This window comes from Chiroxiphia lanceolata, chromosome 8, assembly GCF_009829145.1.
Source record: "Chiroxiphia lanceolata isolate bChiLan1 chromosome 8, bChiLan1.pri, whole genome shotgun sequence".
Taxonomy (NCBI): domain Eukaryota; kingdom Metazoa; phylum Chordata; class Aves; order Passeriformes; family Pipridae; genus Chiroxiphia; species Chiroxiphia lanceolata.
Genome location: NC_045644.1, coordinates 13,032,698 through 13,059,049, shown reverse-complemented (window position 1 = coordinate 13,059,049; position 26,352 = coordinate 13,032,698). Strand labels below are relative to the sequence as shown.

The window sequence follows — 26,352 nt, the reverse complement described above, 5'->3', positions numbered from 1 at the left end:
CTGGGGCAGTGACGCCACTTCCGTCCAACCTTTGACCTTCGCGTTGCGGTCTTCCGGCCGGCGCTCCGCGTGCGCCTCCCGATTCCGGCGCCGATCCTGCTCTTCTCACCCGGGCTTCCCCACGGGAGCATCCCGGGACAGGTAAGAGTGTCAGCCCTGCCCGCTCCAGTGGGGCTCTGCTGCCGGCCGTGAGGAGCTGTCTGTGTTGCTTGGCGAGGCCTTAGGTGAAGCGTACCTTGATGAACTTTAGTTTTGTCATGTGTTTTCACGTTTACAGGAGTTTTATATGTCTTACAGACAGCATAGTGTTTCAGTGCTGATTTCTGTAGAAGTACTGTTGGCTAATAATAATGGTATAAATAATAGCATGAGCATAATAATAATAACAGTATAAGTAATAAATAAGAATAGCTGCAACTAATACTGCTTACTGTTATTTATTAGTAGTAATAAAGTGTTCATTGTGACCTGATAAATAAGATGTTGTTTACGGATTGAAACAGTAAGATTAAACATCCATTGTGTACCTCTGTGCATATACTTGCAGCTTGCACAAAGAGGTATCAAATTTTATTCACCTTTATGAGTAGTATCCAAAAAGTAAAAATGCAGACCAAGTTTAAGTAGTTTTTTGCTCACAGCTTTCTCCTTGATGATTGAACCTCTTAATTTCAACTTGTCCACTGAATATAATATATATTATTTTAGGAAATTTATGGTTAAAGCAGTCTTATGAATACATATTCGGTGCATCTAAATGCCTTAGAAATTAATACTTTAATACTTCAATTTAGTAGAATTGGACAATAGTAAAAAGTGTAAGGGATGTGCATATTTAGATGGACTACTGTAATACTTCAGTTTAGTCAAATGTTAAATACATTTGGATGAGAGTTGCTGTTTTGTCACTGACTACCTGTGGAGCAGCCATCCAAAATCTTTCTTTGTTTGGGGATAGTGCACTCTTATGTCTCTTCAGTATTTGTGAGGAACAAGTGTAACAACTGTACATTTCATCTCTCTTTTGCCATTTGTCCCATAACAGTGCAAGCATGGCATCTTTGGAAGAAAACTTTCCTCGAGGGGGTGTCCAGAAAAAACCTGCAGAGGGAAAAACATCCAAGCCAAAGTTAGAGCAGGACAATTTGTTTGATGTACGTTGTTTGCATGTTCTTGATTAACTTCTCAGAGCTCTTCTGCTGTCAGAATTTGACCTGCAATCCTTCCTACCTGTTATTTCTACAGCAAACTATAGAAGGCACTCCCAGGAATAGATTGCTGCTGACATTCACCTTTCTCGTGATCTCTTTAAGATCCCTAATGTCTGATGGATGTTGAATGTGATGACAGAGAAATTTCAGTCAAAATTGTCGATCGGGCTTTAGCTTTTAAACTTTCCACAAGCATCTTATCCCAAAGTGCTGTGTAGCGAGGCTGATGTTACTGGATATGGGCTAAATTTGGTCTTTCTCTTTCTGCTAGTAGAGTGTAGTGCAGATCATTTGTTTCCATTCCCAAGATTCACAGTTTTATAAATAATCAGCCTCAGTCCAAAGAAGATACTTTGTAAGACTTGCATGTAGACAGACATATAGCAGTTAGCAAGGCGGTTCTCTTTTTTTCCTCTAGTCCTACTATTTTCTTCTGATTTTATTCATAGCAGCAGAGTTCTGCCTTAGTGCAAAGTTTATATCTTTATTTGCTTTAATTTTCTCCCTCTCTGCTTATAAACTGCTAGGTTCACCATGAAGAAAAATCACAGAAAAGAAAAAAGAGCCAAAAGGATCAAGGAAAGCAGAAAAAGTTCAAGGCAGACAAAACAGCCACTGCTAAAGACAATGTTGTGAATATTGGACCACTCACAATTCAGGTTGGTGCATAAGTTTTTGAATTTGTGTGCATCTCTTTTCTAGGCTGCATAAAAATGGCATTTCCTTCCTCCCTAAACCTGTAAAATGTATCAGTGATTCTGTACAAAACCGTGTTTATCACCCTGCTATCAGTGGCTTGCCAAGATGTCCACAGTGTGCTATTCTTTCTGCTTTCCCAGGCGCTGTGTGAGGACATGCTTCTCCTTGGGTGTATAAAGGAGATCAGTGACTACGAGCTGGTCATCAGTTTGCCCAATGGTCTTTTGGGATTTGTGCCGATCACGCAGATCAGCGATGCCTACAGCAAACTGCTGAGTCAGCAGGTGGCCCAAGGAGAACTCCCAGAGGTAAGACCTTGGGCTGGGGCTGTGATCTGTGCCCGCAGCTAAGGAGTGTTAATACCTCAGAACCAAGCCTGAGGTCTTGCTCAGGAGTCTAATGTCTGGTCACCAGTCTCACAGCTGACTTGATTTTGATCACCTGCAGCCCTTAGCCTTGGCTAAATAATCCTTGAGCTTTGTAAACAGCCTGTTGAACATAAAGAAATTTTTTGTTACCTCTCTGCTGCTGAAGCTAAATACTGATCCCTGGCTGTAGGCAACAATGGGAAGAAGTTAGGGAGTTGATTGGAAAATGATGTGAGGGTGCAAGCATTTCTCGGGGGCCTGGGGAGGAACATGGTCCTTGCAGTTTAATTGTGTGTTGGCACGTGCCATGTGCTGCTGCGTGGTGCTAACATAGACTGACCTTGTTTTGGAACCTGCTTTTCCAAGCTAACTTTGCAATGATCCTGATATGGCTGATTGCTAGAAAGAAAGAGGATGGAGTAATCTGTTACCCTGTCTCTGGTGTCAGTGGTCCATAAGTTTTCCCAAGGTGTTGTGGATGTGGGATCTGCACTACCCTGTTGTTGTTGGTGTTTTTCTCTGCTCAAGAGGGAGATGAGAGTAGGGTGACTGTAAGCACTGGAGATGTTTCCTCAGCTGCAGTCTCCTGAACTCCAGTGTTCGTTTTTAAGCAAAGCCTGTCAGACTTGCTGGCATAACATAGTGTCATCCTTACCTCTCTGTTGAGATCCTGCTGTTTGTGGCATTTCCTGCTTTTTATTGTAGAGACAGAGAAACAGGACTTTCCTAATGGATTTTGTTTTCAAAAGCTACTTCAGTAACACATTCTGGCCTTCTTACATTATTTGATATTGTAAAATTTGTATGTTTCTCTCTTGATTATCTTGCTGGGCAGGGCTTGAATTCGCTCTCGGACGTGTATTCTCCAGGGACACTGGTCAGGTGCATCGTGACCAGCGTTGAGAAAAGTGATGATGGACGTCGCAGCATCAAATTATCGATTGACCCCAAGAAGGTCAATAAGGGCCTGAATGCCTTAGCACTAGCAACAGGCATGGTATGTTTTCTGGGTCTGTCACAGCCTCTCTAGGCTTTTACACAGTTTCTGGAGAACATTTTAGTTTTTGATTGCACGGGATCAGAGCAGCATGTGGAGCTGCTCCCGCCATGGAAGAGACCTGGAGGGAAGAGGGTGGTATTGGTTCTTGTCTTCAGGTTGTCACTAATAAAATCCATTCACCTGGTTCTGTTTCAGTATGGACAAGTTATTTAATTATTTCTTCCTGAGTAGATTTCTTTGGTATTTTTGCAGAGAGTAATATACAACGTGCCTTGCAGAGGTGCTTGGTTGTTTAGGTTTTGTGTTTGTACCTGTATGACTGTAGGCATGTGCCTGCAATTAGAGCACCTGCTATTTTTGAGTATCGCAGTTTTTTTCCTACTGGTTTGTGATCTCCATACATGCATAGTTGGATAAGGGTAGAGTTGAGATCTCACTGCCAGATGAGCTGTGTAGTAAGAAAGAATGTAGTGTTCTTTCTGTGGCTCTGGAAAAACTTAGTTCTCTATCCATATAAAACAAGTGAGTACTTGGATGGGGAATCTCTTACCAGATGTGCATTCTTTGAAGACTCAGCTGTTTTGTCATGTTACTGAGTTGCAGTGCTTCCCTCCCAACAGCTGCTCTCTGGCTCTGTATCTAGTGTGGAAGACCATGGCTACCTCATAGATATTGGAGTCAGTGGGACTCATGCTTTCCTGCCTCATGAGAAAGCCAAAAATTACATCAAAGCACTCAAGAGAGGTAAGAAGAAGTGCAGGAGGATCTGTTGGGGTTAAAATGGAGGTGGAGAGTGACAGGGATTAAAGCGTGTTACATCTGTAGTGTTCGTGCACCTTGGTGGGGTTGGGTCAAGGTGGAGTCTTTGCAGGTTGCTGAAAACAGCAGTTTTGTGACTGATCTGCAACAAGCCTTTGTGTTTCAGTCTGGGTTCTAACAGACATTACTGTTCCAAGCCCATCCATTCCTGCTGGCAGTAAACTTCACTTAGATTGAGAGGAGTTAAAACCTCTTAAAATAGAGGGAACTCTGAAAAAGCATTGGAAAGAGTGGAAGGGAATCCCTGAGTGTTCCTGGTGGAGGTTTTATGCTGTGACTTGTCTTTGTAGGGCCTGACTTGAAAATAGGCCAGAACCTGACCTGTGTCATCGTGGAAGTGAAGAATGAAGGCAGAGTGGTCCGTTTGTCCATTGATCGGTCAGAGGTTGCTGCATCCCTTGCCACAGAGAAACAGAACTGGGCACTCTCTAACTTACTACCAGGGCTGGTGGTGAAAGCTCGAGTGCAGAAGGTAAGCTCTGGTTTGGGTTTCTTTTGTTGAATGTGTTTCTTTTGAGCCTTGTTGAAGGCAGGAGACAGGTGAAACAGAGACAGAAGTTTATGGTGTGGAAGATTTCTGTTTGGGCTCTTAACATTAGCAGACATTATTATCTGCTAGACATTCCCTCCACCACATTCACCTGAGGCCTGATCTCTGTTCTGGTTGTGATGCCATAAGTATAAAGGCTTCAGTCTGAAGTTGGTGATGAAGCTTGAAGCAGAACAGGATCCTTTTTGTACTTCTCTGGCCTTTTCCTAGGTAAAGTATTCAACAGGGTAGCAGTAGTCTTCAGGGTACACACAGCATTATCAAAAAATTAAAGGATTGTTTTTGCAACACAGTGTACAAAGCAGAATTTTTAGCAGTTCTCCTGTCTCTTATGATGTGCTTGTTGATTAACACTGACAGTGCTTTTTCTTGAACTGTGTGAACTGCTCTCTGTTTGTGCTGCATGAAAACTTGAGTGCAAATTTTTTTTGACACCTTTTCCTTCCCCTTCCTAGATGACCCTGTTTGGGATGAAACTGACATTTCTGTCTTACTTCACTGGCATTGTGGATTTCATGCACATGGACCCAGAGAAATCCATGAACTATTCTCCAGATCAAGTGGTAAGGAGGGCTGAGGATGGCTGGAGTTGGTATGTTGCTTACACCATCTCTTACCTTCTCCAACATTTCTGTGGAATTATCTCTGAAATCTTATTACTGATAGCTCTCTTTCCCACCTTTTACTTGAATTACTATCATGGCTGCTTTAGAGCTGTGAAGAGCAAAGCTGTTGTTAGAGCTGAAGTGATGACTTAGTTTAATACTGACAAATGCTTGTATGTGGACAAAGAGTTCAGGTACCAAGCAGAATGTCTAAAAGCATGAGTGATGTGCCTTTCTCCTGTTTTGCTTACAAACCTGTGTGTAATGAACACACCATCTTCTCCCAGGTGAAGGCTTGCATCCTGTCTGTGCACCCCGGCTCCAAGGTGGTGCGGCTCACGCTGCGTCCGGCCTTCCTCCACCCTGGGGGATCCCCCAACCAGCTCTCCAGTGACCGTGTGGGGGCCGTGGTGGAGGAGTCCACAGTGAAAGCTTTCTATAAGCAGTTTGGTGCCCTCTTTGAGCTCGATGATGGCACTCTTGCGTTTGCACGGGTAAGTACCAGGCTGGTGGGGCAAGGGCTCCGGATCTATCTAAGCCTCCTGGGAAAGCAGGCTAGTAAGAGGTTTTATTTTCTACCTGTGTGCTCTTTGGGAGGCAATACGAACAAATTAAGATATCATGGAAGATATTTGTCAAATCAAACATCCCCCGTTGTTTGAATTGAAATGTATGAGGGCTGTTGTGGAAGAGCTGGTAAAATCTGCTGCAGAAAGAGAATGAAGAGAATGTTAGAGGAACAAATTTGTCAAATGCTGCCACTTCAACCTAAAATCTATATCAGTGCTTCTACTTTCCAAACACTAACTTGTAATTTTTTTGTTTCTAGTTGAAGCATCTTTCAAAGAACAGAAAATCGTTTAAACCTGGAGCATTTAAGGCAGGATGCAAACACAAATGTCGGATCATTGACTACAGCCTGATGGATGAGATGTGTCTTGTATCTCTGAAGCAGTAAGTATCAAGGACTGTTACAGAAAATTGGTTGAAGGGTGTGACTGAAAGTGGAAAATATTACATTGCTTTGCTGGACTGGAACTTGCCATTTGGGGGTTTTGACTTGTATCTCTGTGTCACATTAGGTTGTATAGGCATCTTGCATATTTTCCCCATACTCTTTGGAATTGAGGCACCATCTATATAGTTGGTGAGCTGAGGCACAGGGAGGCTAAATTAGTTCTGCCAAGATCAAGTCAGAAGACTATGGCTGAACAGGAAATTGAATCTTGATCTTTCAGCTCATTTGGCTCCTCATTCTCAGTATTTCCATCTGTGTGACTTTAAGCAAAGCAGATGATGAGTTCTCCTTTCATGGGGCCGTACCTGTGTGACCTGGAATGGAGCTGGGTAAACCTCCCTGAACTTTATGTCCAGAGAGCTATTTTGGGAGATAGGTCAGTTGGAGTAAAACACAGAACTTTGGAGTTTTAGAGCACTGGGTAGTGTGCTGAATAATGGATATTTGGGACAAGTCAAAGAGGGGGCTGTCTTGTCTTATCCTTGCTTTGCTTCAAGTTGACTGACTGGTCTTCTCTTTGTGTCTCTTTCCTAGTCAGATTATTGAAGCACGGTTTCTGCAATACCAAGATATCCACACAGGTGATGTGGTTGAGGTGAGTTTCTGAAGGACTTATGCAGTACTGTGTGGCCATTAGGCTGAGGACAACGATGTAGCTAATGAGTATTTCTTCTGTCTAATATGTATGTGCAACTTACAGTGCAGACTAGTGAGATGAAAATGAGAAAAACCTTTCCTTGCAGGACTTAATTAATGGAATGCAATACTTTCCCCCAGTTTGTTCAGGTTTTTGTTCGTGATATGGCCAAGGCAATCAAATTTTAGCCATGGTCAGTCTTCTATTTATGGTCATGAATACCTTTTTAGAAAGACTTGAGTGAAAGAAACTAAACCTCACCTTGCACTGCAAGTAAAAATTGGTTTATGAACCATCACAATCAGCTGATGGGCAGAAAGTTACTCAGTTATGATGATTCTTATGTCTGAGTCATGGCTGTGTTGGATATATCTATGGAAACAGTTCTAGTTTTCCAGAGTCATTAGGGCTTTTGCAGAAGTAGCTTATGTTTAAGGAGAAGAGGCTGTGTATAACAACCAGAGTATATAAAAGTTAATGGGTCAGATTGGTTGGGTGAAGTGTAAGTTGGTCTAAGATTACCGTTTTTTTGAACGTGATTAGATTTGGTGACAATAGGTACTGTAGTGTCTTGGCTGTTGCCTACCCGTGCAGAGTCTGTTTTTCATGCTGAATTTACTGATTGTTTCCTCTGTTTTGGACTGTAGGGCAAAGTGCTTTCTCTGAAACCCATTGGGATGCAGGTGAAAGTAGCTGATGGGATTAGAGGACTTGTGCCATCCCTCCATCTCGCTGATGTGATCCTGAAGCAGCCTGAGAAGAAGTACAACATAGGAGATGAAGTCAAGTGTCGGGTGAGAGCTGTCAGACAGGATCTTCAGCTGCTTTGCACTCTTCTGTTCTGAGTATTTAGCAGCTGGATTGATCAGGAAAGGGCCGACATGCTTTTTGAACCTTTTTGTACTCCATTCTTGCAGGTGCTAGAGTGCAATCCTGCAGGAAAGAAGTTGATCCTTACTCTAAAGAAAAGTCTCATCCAGTCAAAGCTTCCAGTCCTCACAAATTATGAAGATGCAAAACCAGGTCTGATCACACATGGCTTTGTGGTGTGTGCAAGGGAATTTGGCTGCATTGTGAAGTTCTATAATGATGTCAAAGGTCTGGTACCCAAGAATGAGCTGAGCTCAGAACCCATATCTTGTCCAGATAAAGTCTTCTATGAAGGCCAGGTAATTAATGTACCTATGCTGTGCTGTGTGTTTGAATGCAAAATGGAAATCTGCAGTTCACTCCAACGTGGGTTTTTCCCTGAGGAACCAGCTACACCAAGAGATGTTTATGTCCTTTCATTTAACTACTTAATCATGCACCATTTAAGCAGATTAGGCTGTAAAAAGGGCAGCTCTTCTTTGAGTATGTCATAGGCTTGCCTTTTTTTCTGGGCCCTCTCTGTTCTGATATGTGGGAGGCAGCATGGTATGTGATGCTGGGACTACATGTGGTTGAGTTACTTAGATCTCAGTAGAAGTTTTGGGGTTCTAGGCTGCAGTTTCTTCTAAGGAAGTTAGAACTCTTAACTACGGAATCATAAGTATGATGTTTTCTGCCTCTGCATTATTGTGGTTTTCCTGTTGGTTTCAAATCCCAGGCACTTTGGGAACCATGTTGTTCACCGAGTTCTGGTCTTTGTTGTGGACAGGCTTATAGCGATCTCAGCCATCTTCATTATTTTTTTCTGGTGCTTTTGTTTGTCCTTAATCTTGCTGTTTCTTGGCTGGCTAAGGAGGAAGGCAATTTTGTAGTCAAGTTTTCTTACTGCAGATACAGAGATCTGAATTTTATTCTCAACTCTGCAACAGAGCTGCTACATGCTTTTAGCAAGTCATTTGATTATGTGCTTCCATTTTCTGTCTGTGTGATCAGAAGGACTTCAGTCTCTGGTTGAACCTGTTAAGTTGTAGTCAGTGACCTGCTATCCTCAGGTGTGAGAGAGAAGTGTGCTGTGTATGTATTTTCCTGTCTCATTCTGTAGGTGGTAGCACACTGAGGAGGAAAGTCACCTCAATTAAACTTCTGTTTTATCTTTTTTTTTTTTTTTTCTGCAGGTTGTTAAAGTAATGGTCTTAAAATGTGAGCCCCATCAGGAAAGACTCTTGTTGTCCTTCAGGTTATCAAGCAAGTCTGGCCCTGAGGACAAAAGAGAATGTACTTCAAAGGAAAAACAGGAAGTGAAATATCAAATAGGAGAGGTATTGAATTCAGTGACTGATTCCTTTTTTACCTTTTCCTACTCATTTTCGATATGATTTGGTATCACTGTAAACAACTTCAAGGAAAGCTGATGGTGGTCAGGAAATAGCATTAAATGTGCATTTCTTATTGTGTGCTTGGCCTCCTGGATCAAAGAGAGTATCTCTGGTTTCAGAGGTTAGGATAAAGGAGTCCCAGGATAGTCCTTCTAGATGGACCAATTAGTGCTCCTACTCCTAGGTGGAGTCCTCCTGTTTTTTTCCTGGATGCTGCTGAGGTTCTCACTCCAAAAGCAGCTGCTTTTGCTCCCTGGAAAAAGACAACATCAGAGAAATGTTTTGAAACACTTCCTTGTTGTCTTTGCAATGAACACTTTCCAACTCCCTGCAGATACTGTTAATGCAGGAACAGGACAGTTCTAGATTACATTATTCCTTTCACCCTTCAAATAAAAAGTCACAACCAAGAGAATGTTTCCAGCTCTTTATTTTTCTGGGAGCTGAGAATTAGTTTTTATTTTACTATCAATGCTGGCATGTTTTTTAGGCTCAGCCCTGTTGATGTGAGAATTTCTCATATATACCTGGGAGGCGATGTCAGAGCCCCTGCAGCACAGTATTTGGTACCCTGTGCATCCAGAGAGATAACTTCAAAAACGCTTGGAATTTTATATTACTGTATTGTTCTCTTTTCAGATAGTTGATGTGAAAGTCTTGAAGAAGAAAGATAATGGGTTAGAAGTTTCTATCTTAGAAGATGAAGACAATATGGTTGCCTGGATCCCCACGCAGCACCTCTCTGACTTTGTTGCTACCTCCAAGCTCCTGTGGCACTGTCTTCAAGAGGGAGATGTCCTGCCCAGGGTTATGTGTCTAAGTGACAAGGGAGAGCACATTGTATCCTTTGCCACCTGAACCGGTCAAACAAAGTGGGGGGAAGGAGATATCTGCCAGGAATCCAGAGTATCCGCAACAAACAGAAGATACACTAGTTAGTGTGTTGAAGTAGAAGTGCCTGTCAAGCTAGTGATACTTCAAAGAGTCGTTATAACTTGTGCTTAAAAGTGAGGCTCATCTGTTAGAATCCCTTCAGAACCAGGACTTGGTTGTGAATTGGCTGATTTTCCCAGCCAGCTTCTGGGCTGTTAATCTTATCACAACCTTAGCAAAGGTTGCTGTTCTTATACCCTAAATCAGAATTGAAAAGTTAGGAAGTTGATATTTCTGGTATGTGGAACATGTCTTCAGTGCTGAGCAACTTTAAAGACATCAGTTGCTAAATTTTTGTGTGGAGAGATCAAGACAGAAATTGGAATTGCCACACTTACAGCTCCTGTATTCTGTAGGTTGCAACAAGTGCTCTAGCCCAATGGTTAGCAGCACCAAGAGGTTTGCTTGGCATCATGCTCCTTTCATTCATCTTTTCTCATTTTTCTTAATTGGTTGTTCAGATCTTGAGCAGAAAGTCTGCAGTGATTTCTGCTGTACAGGAGGAGCAAGTTGTGAGAAGCTTCTCTGAAATCCAGCCTGGCATGCTGTTGACTGGTTATGTGAGGAATGTGATGCCCTTTGGGGTGTTTGTGGAGTTCCCTTTTGGTGTGACAGGACTGGCACCCAAAGTGGTAAGCAATGCCTTCACTGCAGTAAGCAGCACGTGTGTGATGAGGCTGCTTGAAACATGCTTTTAGCAAGGGAGGGAACAATTGGGTTGCAGACTCTGCATTTGCACAGATTCCTTCCTGTAGGGTAAAAGGTTTTAGGTTTGCATTTTAATTCACTTCCAAAGTGAAACAAAGGGCTTTATTCAAGTGAACTTAAGCTTCAACAAGGACTTCACGTGGTTTCAGTAATTAATTTTAATTGATGGGGCTTTGTTAGTCTGTGTTAATTTCTCTTATGCTTTTTCACGAAGGTTTAGCTCAAACCCTTCTGAATAGCACCGTGGGTGGTTAATAGGTAGCAACTGTGCTCAGTAACCTTTGTCCCTTGTTTCCTTTGCACAGAGCATGAGTGACAAGTTTGTGACAGACACCAAGGACCACTTTGTGGTGGGACAGACTGTGATTGCGAAGGTGATGAGCATTGATGAGGAGAAACAGCGTGTGCTCCTCAATCTGAAGGTGTCAGAGTGCAGCTCCGGTGATTCTGCTGCAGAGAGCTTTGCCCTCCTGAATCAATATTTCAAGGAGCTGAAAGAAGTCAGGAACTTGTTGAAAAGAGGTAAAAGATTGCACATGTTCTGCTAAAGGGGATCATGTCAAAAAAAAGGGGCTCTAAAGGAACAAGAAGGGAAAACCACTTTCTTTTAAGTGAAAGAAAGGTCAGTTCAAGCAAAGACTTCACTTCCAAGAGTAGCTTATTAGAAAAAGGATGTGTATGCAGTGTCTGCCATTAACAAGGACCTTTTTGGAAGTACAGCTGAAACAAACCAAAGAAGCTGCTCTTTTCTCTGAAGTTTGTTAGGTCTCTTGCATTGATTTTGGGTTGAAGCTTAGATAATTAAAATAAGGGGATAGATAGATATGCTGTGAGGTCCATATACCAAAAGAGGAAGGGAGATAGAATGGTACAAAAGGATGGTTTCTATGAAGGGCATGGAGCTGGTAATAAGGAAGGCCAGGATAAGATTGGATATTCTGTGAACCAGAACCTTTCTCCAGGCTTGTTTATTTTGAAACTGGCAATGGTTAATTTTTAGTACTCTCTGCTGTTATATTTTAAGAGCCTTAACCTGCAGACCTGAATTTTTTGGTTATCTGCCAGATGTTGAACTCTAAAGAGCTTATGGATATTGAGCAAGCTGTGAAACTTATCTAATGTGCCAGTAGAGGTGGAAGTGTATGGTTTTGTTGTGGTTTTGGTTTTTTAAGTGGGAGAGTGACTCATGGAAGTTTAGGAGTTTATTTCTATGTGCCTGAGTGCATTGCTGCAAAGCACCAGTGAAGCAAAACAGGCTGCTCAGTGCCCAAACATGAATTTCCCCCAATGCCTGAAAAGGGAGTGATTATAAGCAATATGGGAGGATCTCATTGCGTGCAAACTCATGTTTCAGAAACAGGCACTTGAGACCTACCTCTGGTAATCACTTAGTTTAGAAAAAACAGTACTGGTGCCTGGATAGTGGGGTGATAGATATATAAGAAAGAGCGTGGACATCATATCAATTTTCTGTACTGAAAATTGATGGAAGAACCTAAGTCAGTACATTAGTGTAACTAGCTATGACATTAGAAAGGCTGGGCAAGTTATCTGTCTGATGGTAGTGATTTTTTTCCCCTGGTGCTTTCTGAAGAATTGTACATCTATATAAAGTGAAGGATGCTTTTGGAGGGCTAAAATAATAAAGGAGAAGGCTTTGTTTTAAGAAGGATTTCCTTCCTTGCGTACTACACACAGCAAGCAGCAGGTGCTCTTACTGTGTTTGGGCAAATAGGACTAGCTTTGTCCATCAAAATGAGGAGGAATCATTGACAACTAGTGATGTATTATTTGTATACCGGTAACTCATACCTGATGAGAAATTACCATTTCTACCTTATTCTAACGGTGCTTTTTTAGCAGTGACAGTGAAGGACTTTTTACTGCAGTCGGGAACTGTTCCTGCTTATGTTATAGAAATGTGCATTTGTGCATGCTGTGATCCTCAAGTTGTTTTTTATTGTTGATATTTGGGCGTGGGATGCCTGATTTGCACAGAGGAAGTTTTCAACTGCCCTGAGCCTTCGCCAGGATCTGCTTAACTAGAAAGTCCAAGGCACTCAACTGCTTGTGATAACTCAAACCCAGCACTCACATGAGCATGAGTTTGTTGAGATAGATTTGCCTACATGTATTACAGGTCCTCCAGCAAAGGTTTTCTCACATGCTGTTTTTCTAGTGTTATGTACACTGGATGTATTGCAGTTGATTTTAGCAAATTCTGACTTTACCTTTTTAGATTCTTCTTATATCCAGTATTTTTTAATGTTTTGTTACCTATAATTGTGAAGTGGCAGGTCTGTTTTGTGGTTTTAGTATCAATCTACTTTGCTTTCACCTTTTTCTATATGCGATGCTGTGTGCCAGTGTTTCTATAAGACTGGAAACAATCTCTCCCAAGTTATCAGATCCTTATTGTCAAAAAAGTGTTTCTACTTTGATTAACTCTTAGAATTGACTTTGTATTTCTACAGATTCAGGAGCCTAAACTTTGTTTTCCCTTATAAAGGTGGATATAGATGCTTGTTCATGCACCACTGAGTAAATGTGGAGGATTGTCTTTGTTTTGCAAAGAAACAACGTAGGTAAAACTGACTTCCTGCTTTTTCTTCCCTTAATTTAGGGGAGCCCAGCATGGCCCAAGGCCTTTGTGAGTTGGTGCCTGGGAAGGAGCTGCAGCTGGTCGTGCAGGATGTAAGGGAGGATGGCTCAGCACTGTTCAGTGGCAGCTGTGTCACAGGATTGACTGTAACCGCCACTCGCTACCATGTGGGAGGTGAGGGTCTTTCCTTATCTTGTGTTGGTTTTCAGTCTTGTACTTCAAAACTTCTGTCCTGAAATGAATTCTGCTGATGGGGAACTAACATGGGAGGAGTCTGATCAGAGTATGGATGGCCTTGAAGAGTAGTTTAGTTTTTTAATGTCTTGCCAACCCATTTGTGTGATTCAGAAAACTTAATATAAACTTACCTGTGCCTCTGTTAATCCCACCTCATATTTTGGGCATCTTGTAAAGTCTAGTTTGTGCCCTGAGATCCTTAGTTGAACCATACCGTATATAGACAAGTATTAATACAAGCTCCAGCTTTCATGTTTTTTTCCTTCTTGCTTTAGAATGATATTTCTTGTACGCTCTACCTGAAATTGCTGCCAATTTCTCTTGAAAATCTATGTGACTTTAAAGCAGGACTGCAATTTCAGTATTTTTGTAATTAAATCAGAAAAGTGTCACATTATGCAGAAGCAAACAAGTACATGCTGAGGTAATGAATATGCTAGTGAAAGCAAGATAAACTGCTAACTTCAGCAGGAGTAATAGCAATTCTGTGTTCAGAAGAGTTTTCTGTTTTCTTATTTTTTTCTTTTCCTTTTTTTTTGCTTAGCAACAGATAGACTAAGGACAGTTTCATGCAAATATTAGGAAGATCTTTTTCAAAACCTATATTATCTTAAATTTCTTTTTAGTCAACCTTGTCTGCATTATTTAAGAATTGTATCTTCATAAAATCAATTTAGTTTTTCCATGAAAGCATCAGACTTTTTTCCAAATAAAAAGCTCCCTTTTTTTTTCTCATTGCCATTAATGTTGGAAGAATCTTTTCTTAAAGAGACTTATTATACATTTGGTACTAGGTTGACTTCGTAACTCAGGTACCATAGTAATTAAGCAGTTTTTGGTCTCCAAGAAATTAAACCCTTCCTGTTTGTCATGTGCTGCTATCTCAGTTGCTCAGAATTCTCTGTCACCAGGATATAAGCTCTTTATTCTCATTTATAGATAAAAACATTGTCCCTGGTAAGAAAATGAAGGCATTGGTTCTTCATGTGGATGCCCCCACATCCGAGGTGTATGTTTCTCTTCGGGAAGAACTGTTAAAGCAAAGACCCAAGCAAGTATGTGTTCAGTTTTTGGATCTGTGTGTTTCTGTTTGCCTTGCAAACTCTACATGATTAATAAATGTCAAGGGGGGCTGTTTCCTCTTTTAGAACTCTGGGAGGGTGGAGGGACTCAAAATCTCAGCAGGAGAAGTGACTATCTCCATTTCTGTCTAGCAACTCAGAGAGACCTCCCAGCACTCTGCCATTGTGCAGCACATTGCGGAACAGTTTGCCCTGGTGTCTCTGTTGGAAACAGGCCAGCTGGCAGCTGTGCCCATCCCATCTCACTTCAACGACACCTTCCGCTTTGACTCAGAAAAACTGAAGGTGGGACAAACAATCTCTGCAACCTTAAGAGCGGTGAAAGAGAATGACCACGGGGTCTTGTTAGCAGTGCAAGGCCCAGCAAAGAAGAATTTTTTTGTGAGGGTCCGGAATGAATCTGAGACAGTATTAGAAGAGATGCTTCCTGCTGTGAAACACTCACTTTCCCCAGGGGATATTGTTACTGGGACCATTAAATCTGTCAAACCAACTCATGTTACAGTTGCTATTGATGACAAGCTGACAGGTTCAATCCATGCATCCCGGATTCTGGATGAAGTGCCCATAGGCTCTTTTCCAACGTTTACTCTGAAAGCTGGACAGAAGGTGACTGCTCGAGTCATTGGAGTTAGAGATGTGAATACTCACAGGTGGGAAAACATGTACATGATATCGCTTCTGGGGGAATGCAAGGGGTGAAACAGTTATTCAGTTCAGATCATTTAGGCAGTTCCTTAGTCAGCAGATGCTGGTACAGCTGCCTTTACTGGAATAGTTGAGGCTTGAGGAAATCTGCTGTTATGTTTCATCCGAGATCCAGGTTTCAGTGAATTATCTTTCTGCTTGTGTTTCTGTATTTATCTTGAGTATAGATTGCAAGGAAAAAAGATGTCTAAATTCAAGCTAAATTTGCTGGAGTATTTTGGTTACTTAAATTGCCATTGAAATGATACTAGGAAGAACTGGAACTGGAAGGCTCTGGTAGTTTTAGAGGGCTTGCACCTGGGTTTTCTTGCCAGTGCAGAGGGATTAAATGTGGGTGACTGGGGCCTGGGGAGAGCATGAGAAACTCTGATCCTTTTCCTCTTCTTTAGGTACCTGCCCATCACCCATCCACACTTCACTCAATCCATTCCAGAGCTCAGCATTCGACCAAGGTAAGTGTTGGCCTCTTTGTGTCTGCAGATGCTTCACAGACTTTATATCCTTGAAGGAGCTGGCTATGAGCAGGGACTTCCACATGTATGCAAGTGAGGCAAGGCCTCTTACTCTCTCTTTCACACTAAGTTGGGTCTGGGAGTTGTGTTTTCCTAGCACGTGTGCTCTCGTAGTACATGATTTCCTTTGAATGTCCTTTTGGCTTCAGGTTCTGACAATCTGGACTTTATCATGTCTAGTGATCTCAGAAAGATTCCCTCTTATGGCCAGGGAAGAATTAATTCCTTGCAGAAAGATGTGGCTGGGAGGGGATGAATGTCACAAAGACACTGTCATGGTACTGGTTCATCATAATCTCCCAGGCTTCTAACTTCCATCTTCATCATTAGGACCAAAGCTGTGTCACTGATGTCCTCTTTCTTTTTTTGCAAACAGTGACAAAGAAGGGGAAGTCACGGCAGTGCTGAACCTTAAAGAAGACAATGCCTGCAAGAAACTTGGACTCTACAGTGTGGGACAAACAATCACCTGTTTTGTAAAAAAGGTGAGGTCAGAGTCTTCTTAGGAAATGTGCTGGGGGAGGCAGCAAGTGCGGGTGTCCTCAGGGGCCTTAGCTCAAACCTAAATGCTGACACTATTATTAACTATGAGAGTGGCCCATACCAAGTGCAGTGTCTTACAGGGAAAGTAAGAGAAAGAAGTCAAACTGTTCTGTACTTGATGGAATCAAGCTGACTCATCCTCTTCAACATGCCTGTTTGTTGCCAGCAGTTTCTTCCCACCTTGCACTTGAGCAAAATGGCCTTTGAGTCTGCCACAAACTGCACTCACTGCTGATCCCCTGTGTGCACTTGCCTGTAAACCACAGCAGTGTCATGCTTGTAAGAGTAGACTCCAAATCACCATTTTTGCTGGGTGAAAAAGCCAAGGCTGGACTAACTTTCTAGCCTTAAAAATTTCTGAAAAATTTCTGCCAGGAAAGGATTTTTTTCTCTGTAAGGTATCATGCTCTCTTTTCTGGTTATTTCATGTTTTCTTAGTATAACATCCTCAAAAATTGGCTGGAGGTGGAAGTCGCCCCTGACATTCGAGGAAGAGTTCCTCATCTGCTGCTGTCTATGAACACCAAGGTAAGAGGCTGTTACAGGTGAGCTACACAGATTTTTTTTTTTTTTTAATTGTGCTCATGGCCACAAGTAATGACTGCAAACACTTGTGACATCCGTGTGAACTCGTAACCCAGTGCTCTGCCCTTTAGGCATCACTGCCCCTCACTGACAAGTGAGTGCTGTGCCTGTAGCCTGTTTGGCTCAGGGCCTGTTTGGCAGAGCCATTGGAGCAATGCTGAGCTATCAGTCAAATGTGCACATCAAAGATGTGTATAGAAAGTGTAAAAGTTCATAGAAGAAACACCTGTCAAGAGTTGTACAAAGCTCATTTTCTGGAAATAAGTGGAAATATGTCTTTTCTTTCAGGTCTTAAAACATCCAGAAAAGAACTTTAAAATTGGCCAGGCAATATCAGCTACAGTGACTGGAACAGATGTCACAGAAACAAACCTCTGCTTGTCACTCACAGGTATTGTGGAGCATTAATAGCAGGACCCCACCACATACAATCTTTTACTCAGAGGTGGGTTATCAGGTGAAGATGTTACACTCCAGAGCCAAGCTGTACCTTCTTATAGAACAGAACTAACTCCTGGGGCCCTGACCTAAGTGTAACAGCATGTAAGACAAGAGAGGTCACACCTTTAGACTAAAGAATCACTTTCCTACTGTCTCAGACTGAAACTCTTCTCTGAGCCCTTGTAAACATATTCCCTTCTGCTCTCAGACATGAGATGGTACATTTGTCAATATTTGACAGTTATTCTGGATCTTGGAATTGTTCAGCTAGGGTTGGCCTAGTTTTGACTATCAAGGCAAATGTTGCTGTGAACTGAGAGATTTCATAGACTGCACCTTGCCAAAAGCTGGTGGGTTTGATATGTAGCTAAGACAACTAAAATTAGCTTCACTGACATATTACTCCTGCTGCTTCATATTTTCAAGTGTTATGAAGCCCTCTACCTCCTTCACTTTTCCCAGGAATTCAGTCACTGGAGCAGGGCACTGTCACTGTAGGCATGGTAACAAAGGTGACTCCACATGTCGGTTTGACCATTGCACTGCCAGGTGGGAAGACTGGCAAAGTCAGCATCTTTCACCTGAATGATACTTACACAGAGAATCCTCTGGGTAACTTCAAAGTTGGCAAGATTGTCAGGTCAGTAATTCTCTTCCTTGTTCCCTCAGGCCTTAAAGCTTAGAAATATCCGCCTTTGGTGAGAGGCTTTCCACTGCCATAAGATGATGCCAGACTGTAAGGTGCAGTCTGTGGCTAAGAAGTAATGCTGACTTGCCTTATGTACATTTAGGTGAAAGTCTTGTACTTTTCATTTGTGAAGAAGCCCCTTTTCAGCTACCTTCTCAGACTGTCTTTTTGAGAGTAGCTACTCTTAGCTAAGGTGCTGATGGGACTGAGGGAAGCCAGGTATCCCAGCTCTGCTTTGAATTGCTTGTTTGGCAGTTCAGTTGTTTTTACATTTGTAATGCACAAGTAATTGCATTTCCCTGCTTCACAGACTTTTTGGGAATGCTGGAGAGTGCAACAGGCCAAGTGATTCAGATGTAACAATCTTTAACTCTTTTGTATTAGCAATAGAACCTGGGTAAAGTAAGTACATGTGTTTCAAAAAGCCCTTTGGCTGGTTTTATGAACTGTTGTGTCATGCAGGTTTACATTAGACAGCAAGTGCTCAGAGGACCACAATGCTTTGTTTCCTCTAGAGCTGCATTCTGCTCATGAAAATATCTGTTTCCTACCTGTGTTTTTTTTAATGGGTTAAAAAGCTTTATTTTCTCCCTTACTCTCCCATGCAGGTGTTACATCCTCTCCAATGAAAATGGCAAAATCCAGTTATCTCTCCGGCAGTCCCGGTATGTGTCATCCCTCTAGTCTGCTGGTCTCCTACTAGGGAAGAAAAGGATAGTGAAATACAGTAACCACTGTTTTGGGCACATCAGTGTAAAGTGTTAAAAGGACAAGGACTACATTTTTTTTTTAGGGATGATCCTTGTCCCTGCTTCAGAACAACTTTCCTGTATCAACAAACATGGAAGTGTCTGACACTTAATGTAGAGCTGCTCAAGTGTGTTCAGATTTAATTTCTATTTATCATAGTTCCTAGGCCTGACTTATCTTGTTTGTTTGTTTATTTGGGAAGAAAGGGAAAGTTCTGCCATTGAATTATCAATACAAACATGTTATGCTTCAGGGTTCAGCTGCTTTTTAACCATTTTGATTACATAGCAGACTTAGCCCTAAATATCTCTTAAACAGAGCCTCTTGCTTTGTCTTCCTTGTTGAACAAAAATATGTAAACCATGTGGAATGAAGTATCTTAGAAATAAGTGGGGCAAAAAACAAGCAAATGATGTGCAGAATTTCAGACAGCATTTTACTCTCCTCATTTTCTTAGAGGAAGCCAGGCTGATCTGTTTGGCTTTGTTTGCAGCAGCTTGTATATTCCCTACTGCTACGTATATCTTGGCAGAGATGCTGGTAGTCCATTAGTACATTTGAATAAACTGAAGGGTGTCTGTGATCCAGAATGTTTTCCAGAGAGTACTAGCTGTTGTTAATACTGATCTTTTTTTTGACATCCAGAGCAGTGTGGATTATTCAGGAAAGTGCTGTAGCTTCTAACCTCTCTTTTCTTTCAGGCTGAATCCAAAGATCTACAGCAAAGTGGAAGATGTTGAAATAACATGTATTAAGGATGTTAAAAAAGGCCAGCTAGTGAGAGGCTATGTCAAATCAATCACTCCATCAGGTGTATTCTTTGGGTGAGTAGCCTAATGTGGTGGGTTCACCTTGGCTGAATGCCAGGTGCCCACCCAGCCACTCTATCCCTCCCCTTCCCAGCCGGACAGGGGAGAGAGTAAGGTGGGAAAAGAAAACAACACAAATTGTGGGTTGCGATAAGGCAGTTTATATTTATGCAAAAAAGACAGCAAAAGCAGTGTGCACAAAGCAGGAGCCAGCAGTTAATCTCTACTTCCCATAAGCAGTGATGGTTGGCCACTTCTCTGAGAAGCAGGGCTCCAGCACGTGTAAGGGTTGTCAGCAGGCAGCCATGAGAGACAATGAGTGCCTCCGGTCCTGCTCCTTGCCTCAGCTTTTATATCTGGGTTGATGTCATATGGTATGGAATATCCCCTTGGTCAGTGTGGGTCAGCTGACCTACTTGTGTCCTCTCCCAGGATCTCGCCCTCACTGAAGAAGGAATGTTACAGTGCTGTGCTCAGCAGTAACCAAAACATGGGTGTGTTATCAACACTCCTCTAGCTACCAATGCAGAGCATGGCACTGTGAGGGCTCCTATGGGGAAATAAATTCTGGCTCAGCCAGACCCACCACACCTAAGAATATTATTCTGGCAGGTGATGTGTTTTGGAGAACTTACTTAGAATGTACAATTGTGGAATCTTGTTTGGGTGTGGTCTCTGGCATAATGTGATGTCGCAAAATGAATTTCCTCCTGTAAGTCAAGATGTCATTGATACTTTCTTGAGCCTATGAAATTAAAGTGGGGAAAGTTTGTGTGACGCTATACAGAACTAGTGATGCCACAAATACAATCACTGCGCCTTATTTCCCCCCCTTCTCCCATGGAATATTTATTTTTGGTTTTCTTCCTCTTCTCAGCTTGTCCACTTCTCTTCTGGGCCGAATCCTGTTCCAGAATGTTTCCCCTTACTTTGTACAGAAACACTCCTTATATGAAAAATACCTGCCTGAAGGAAAACTGCTCACTGCTAAAGTGCTTGGGTAGGTCCAATGTTCTTTAAAAGGGACCATGAATTAAGAGAAAGGAGACAATGGAGGAGGAGAGGATGGAAAAAGGGAGGATAAAAGACAAGAAGGTTTGAAAGAATTTCAGATACTTGCAGTCATTGTAAGTGCTCTGATTTTTTTCTTCTTTTGTCCTACTACTCCTGCCAATGAACCACAGTATAAATGGAAAAGAAAAACATATTGAGCTTTCTCTCCTGCCTGAGGACACTGGGATGCCAAGTGTCTTGCCTGAATCCCTAGGCCTACCACAATATGGTGCAGAGGAGGAGAAAAGAGAGGCACATAGTAAGAAAAAAAGTGAAGAGCCTAAGCTGAAGACAAAAAGGAGAAGAGGAAACTCTGAAAGTGGGCAGGTATGAATGTGATTGCACAGCTCATGCTAAAAGATTTCTTTGGCTCAAATACTGAAGGGACTAGGAAGATCCACTGGGATGAGGCTGAGGAATTATACAGACTTGTAAAAAAAAATGAAATTGCATTGGAGATTAGCAAAGGTCAGATACTGTTCTTTTTGGGGGGAGCTGAGATAGCAGCCCACTTGTGTTGCCTGTGTGGCATGTCCTTTTGGTCTTGCCACCCTGGTGTAGGTGAGTGTGGGTTTAATAATCTGCTGTCTCTGTTATGTGAGAGGATAGTGGAAGATGTTCTGCCGGGGCACTGCCCTCTCTCTGCTGTCAGGCTCTTTACTTAGTGATAAGAATTGCCTTTAAGGTCGTCACAGTTTTTGCTCCCCACCATCCATTCATTTCCCCTTCTTGCAGGAGGCGAAGCCAAAAAAAAGGAAGATCTGCCCAGCAGATGAAAATGACAGTGGAATTGAGGTATATTACCGTGAGGAGGATGAGGATGACCAGGAGGAAGAGGCAGCTAAAAAGAAATCTGAGGTGAGAAGTTTGTAGGAGCCTGAAATTACTTTCTAACCCTATTGAGATGTCACTTCTGTGTTGGATGACAATAAGTATCATTGCTGCAGATAGGAGTGATACAATCTGAAAATGGCTTGAGATGGATTGAGTTTAAATTACAGCAAAGGTGACCACAGAGTTAATGTTTTTGCTAGTAAGCTGCTTGCAAGTGTAAGAAGCCAATAGTACTGGCCAGAGAGATGCCACAAGCAAGGAGCAGTTGTCTGATCTTAGTGTAAAAACTTAAAATTCAGGGCATCTTCTGTCTTCCTACAAACAGATTAGGAAACCTGGTGAAGCTCCCAGGCTGCAGGTTTCCATGGGCTTCACCTGGGATGAGGACATGAATGCAATGGATATACCTCTGGTGAATCAGAAGGAAGAAAGCTCAGAGAGCGAGGAGGAGGAGGATCCGCAGTCCAAGGTACTGTATTCTAGTGTTGTCTGCATAGGAGACACCAAACAGTGGCTGCAATGTGATGTTTTGGTGTTTGCATGTCTGTCTGCCCCATAGCAAAGCCTTCTAACCCAAGGGAACATCTGTGACAGCTGACAAAGAACTTGTTTAACTACTCCAAACACTGGAGTTAGTAGGAGATATCTCTGAAGCAGAGGAGAAAAGTCACTACTATAGCATGGCTGCATGAAAAATAGGGCTTCTCACATTGACATGTTAAAGAAATGAGTATTTAAAGTCAAACATGTTTTCATGAAAGTAAAATTTTTTTGTATTTGATGTCAGCTCTGCTTTTTACTTTCTGGAGTGTTGTAAATTTACAGGAAAACCTGGAGATGAAAGACTTCTCAAATTATAGTCCTCTTATTTAGAAAAACACCAAAAAAATCTTTTATGCTCTAACCTCTAGAAGAGTTTTCCAGTGTGAGCAATTCAGCAAAATCAGAAACCAGCTCATGGACTCCTTTCATGTTTGATCTTCAGGATTTCCCCTGTCCTTCAAAACTCACCTCTGTGAAGGCCGTACGTGGCCGATGCTTTGTTGCCCAAGGTAACAAGGCAGAGAACTATGGCACTGTCAGTTCCCAATTTAGATCTTAGTCACCCTAGTGATCCAGCACCATACCCCATTCTTGCACAATTTCTTCCCATGTATCCTGGGTTTTTATGGAGTGAAGGATAGTGGTGAGTATTGTCCTGGATGGTCAAGATGGAAGAATGAGAGGGAAGTGTGAATCCTGCGGCTGGGGGTACCAAACTAGCAAGGTATTTGGTCCCTCAATGTATTTCATTAAAAGAAAAGGCATTTAATTTACTGCTGCTCTTTCTTCAGGTGTGAACAGTGTATGGAGAGGTGGGGGGTGTGTACCATTTTCCTCTTATCTTAAGCAATTGGCTTCATCTCTTCCTGAGGAAACTTCCTATCCTTGGACATAGTGAGGCCTACCTATTCCCACATGAAGTGCCTGCACTTCCTCAGTCCTCCTGTTTTGCTCTTTCAGTTAAAGAAAAAAACAAAGAAGGAGAAGGAGCTAGAGAAGCAGAAGAAGGAGAAGGAGCTTTGCAAAGTAGAGGCAGCTCTGATGGACCCCAGTCGACAGCCCCAGTCAGCAGATGACTTTGACCGCCTGGTGCTGAGCAGTCCCAACAGTTCCATCCTTTGGCTGCAGTACATGGCTTTCCACCTCCAGGCTACAGAGATTGAGAAGGCCAGAGCTGTAGCAGAGAGAGCGCTTAAAACAATCTCTTTCAGGTAATAATGGGGCTTGTGATGGGGTAGTTGTGAAAGAACACTGGTAGTATCAGTATGTGTGGAGTGGCAGAGTCTGTTTCAGTGAGCTCAGAAGGATTAAATGGTAGCAATTGTCAGCTGGTCCTTTGAAGGTCTGGCCTGAGTCACCACAATTGGCCTACAGCTGACCTGCTGCAGCTCACGAGCACAGTAACTCCCAAAGGTGGTACTGGGTGCACAGACATTCTCTGAGCAGTCAGAAGGGTTTGGAAGAGCATAATGCTTTCAGTGATGTTGTCCTTAAATCAAAACATGAAACAAACCGTGAAATTCTTGTCACTTTTGCCATAGGGCTGCACCTTAAATCATCTCTACTGCACGATTAAGTATATTGTGCTTTCTTGAATCATCCTTGTGGTTTTTAATTACAAACAACAGTGATCAAAAATTGCAGTGTGAAACAACTGCTGTGCTCTATTCCAAAAGTGGTGTTTCAGGGAGCAGTATGTCCTCTTTCTTTGTCCTGGAGGCAGGCTACAAGTCAGTGAGTGTATGCAGGGTGGTTTGCAAAATCTGTTGAAGACTGGCAAAAGGCTAAATATTCTTGTTCATATCTGCTTTAAGGGAAGAACAGGAGAAGCTGAATGTCTGGGTAGCTCTGCTGAACTTGGAGAACATGTATGGTACTGAGGAGACACTGATGAAGGTCTTTGAGAGAGCTGTCCAATACAATGAACCTCTGAAAGTCTTCCAGCATCTGTGTGACATCTATGCCAATTCTGAGAAGTACAAGGTAAGGTAGTGCAGGCAGGTCCCAGGCACTTATCCCATTCAGTCACGCCAGTAAGCTTTGAATGCTGGCTGTGTAAGCTACCAGCTGGCAGATGTTAGACCTGTCCTGTTCCTAACTGGAATTAATAGTTATGATTGACAGCGGATAAGGATGCATTGATGCTTTTCTGTCATAAGTGTTTGGAGATACCTGGCCTAAGAATAAGAGTTTCAAAGCTACAAGTCTTAGTTATGAATCTGTGTGATCTAACCCAACTCTGCCCTTCCAGCAAGCAGAAGAATTGTACCACACAATGCTGAAGCGTTTTCGTCAGGAGAAATCCGTGTGGCTAAAATACGCCTCGTTCCTCTTGAAGCAAGGCCAGACTGAGGCTACACACAGACTTTTGGAGCGTGCTCTCAAGGCTTTGCCCACAAAAGAACGTAAGCACTGTGCCCCATCCTTAATGTGGATCTTAATGGTGACAGGTCTCCAGGAGATGGGCTGCTCTCTGATATCTCTGCCTGTGACACCATTTGTAATAAGTAAAAAGTGCAACCAGTTGATGCTGAACATGCTGCCCTTGTCTCTCAGGAGGGGGAATATCAAGCTGGATGTCAATGCTAAATCCACCTGTAATAGAATTTGCTGTGATACACAAAGGCAAAGCACTCAGAGCAAAGGCAACTTTGAGTTTTACGGCCGTTCACTTGGTCTAGTCCTAGGTTTGTGGGGCTGCCCATAGATGCTGCATGATACATTTTGAATGTAAGAACAAACCTCTCCTGCAGAGAGCTGAAATAGGAAGTGAACTGTGACCCTTCTCTCTCCCACTTTGATCCCACCTTAGTCCAGGACCACTTTACAACAGAGCCTTTTGTCTCTGGGTAGAGGTGGTTCTGTCTCTATGCTTGCCTCTGTTTGTGTCATTATCACTTGTGTTTGTTCATATGGAGAGAGCTGCTGTAATACCCTAAGATATCATTACTTGTTCCAGATGTGGATGTCATTTCAAGGTTTGCACAGCTGGAGTTCCGTTTTGAGGACACAGAGCATGCCAAGGCCCTCTTTGAGAGCACCCTCAGTAGCTATCCCAAGCGGACAGACATTTGGTCCATCTACATGGACATCATGATCAAACATGGCAGCCAGAAGGAAGTACGGTGAGTTGTGGTGCACCAGGCTGGGAAGGGGCAGAACACAGTGTCTGGAGGGACACTCAAAAAGAGCAGAGGTACCCTGCAGTGTGAGGTTGTACAGGGGTTCCCAGAGCAGAGCAAAAAAGAATTTTTATCACCTAGACAAAGTCTTTGCTGGGACTGAGGAGTCTCCAAAGAGTTCCATAAGACAGAGGGAGTCTGATTGGCCTGCATGACAGAAACTAGAGGCCTTGCACTGAGGTTGATCAGTCCCTCTGGAGGGATTGCCTTATATCTGAAGGGTGAGATCAAGCCCTTTTATATCTTGTAACTTTTTTTTTCTGTTTTCTGAGAGTTGATGAAAGGAAGTAATTTTCCACATCTACTTAATGAATGCAGGGTCCAATACAGTGAATGGATCTTTGCTTAAGTTGACCAGCAGCCTTAGAGTTCTGAAAGCAAATAGAAAGCTTCTACTTAGAGATTTTGACCAATTGTCAGGAATCTCTTTCTTCAAGCACAAGCACTTCACAGCAGATTGTGTATTTCCCCTGACTTTCTGCTTGTTGTTAAGACAAGGTACAGGGCTTGTATTGAGTGCTGCCACTGACACAGCGATCTGAATCTCTTTGGTTTCTTGCAGGGACATCTTTGAGAGGGTCATACACTTGAGCTTGGCACCAAAGAAGATGAAATTCTTCTTCAAACGCTACCTGGATTATGAAAAGAAATTTGGTACAGCAGAAAGTGTCCTGACTGTTAAAAGAGCAGCACTTGAGTATGTGGAGACCAAGAGTTCCCTTACTGACACCTAAATATGGTGCAAGTAAAAGCAGAGAGACTTGACTCTCCATGCAGTGTGGGAACTGAGAGTGTGGAGTTCTGCTGTGACTTTCCATGGACAGTGAATTTCTGGAGAGTGTTGGTCTATAACCAAACCAGCCTGGAAAGAACAAACAATGAAATGAAATGATTTGGTAAAGGTTTGCAACTTTGTCCAGATGTTACAAATAATCCTACTCTGTTGATGACACATTTTTAAATACAGACTGTTTTATATTGAATAGAAA

At 42.5% G+C, this 26,352-nt stretch overlaps 1 protein-coding gene across 3 annotated transcripts; it reads left to right on the top strand.

Moving 5' to 3' along the window:
- The first annotated feature begins 3 nt into the window (after positions 1–3).
- On the top strand, positions 4–26,352 carry PDCD11 (programmed cell death 11). Of its 3 annotated transcripts, none has more exons than XM_032694350.1 (36): positions 4–141; positions 1,046–1,154; positions 1,739–1,870; positions 2,051–2,218; positions 3,114–3,275; positions 3,899–4,022; positions 4,388–4,569; positions 5,103–5,210; positions 5,540–5,746; positions 6,082–6,206; positions 6,805–6,865; positions 7,555–7,701; positions 7,825–8,076; positions 8,953–9,096; positions 9,793–9,993; positions 10,548–10,718; positions 11,100–11,316; positions 13,418–13,570; positions 14,573–14,688; positions 14,848–15,368; positions 15,813–15,875; positions 16,312–16,420; positions 16,917–17,006; positions 17,352–17,454; positions 17,967–18,144; positions 18,801–18,857; positions 19,644–19,766; positions 20,629–20,751; positions 20,936–21,131; positions 21,540–21,662; positions 21,964–22,107; positions 23,142–23,392; positions 23,996–24,164; positions 24,433–24,586; positions 25,141–25,306; positions 25,926–26,352. In XM_032694350.1, exons 2-36 carry the CDS (start codon positions 1,053–1,055, stop codon positions 26,095–26,097), a joined length of 5,514 nt encoding a protein of 1,837 aa, XP_032550241.1. In that variant the 5' UTR covers positions 4–141; positions 1,046–1,052; the 3' UTR covers positions 26,098–26,352. The 3 variants fall into 3 exon arrangements, with proteins under 3 accessions (XP_032550241.1, XP_032550242.1, XP_032550240.1); XM_032694351.1 differs by having other exon boundaries at positions 47–141; positions 1,043–1,154; positions 14,573–14,683; positions 14,846–15,368; XM_032694349.1 differs by having other exon boundaries at positions 47–141; positions 1,043–1,154.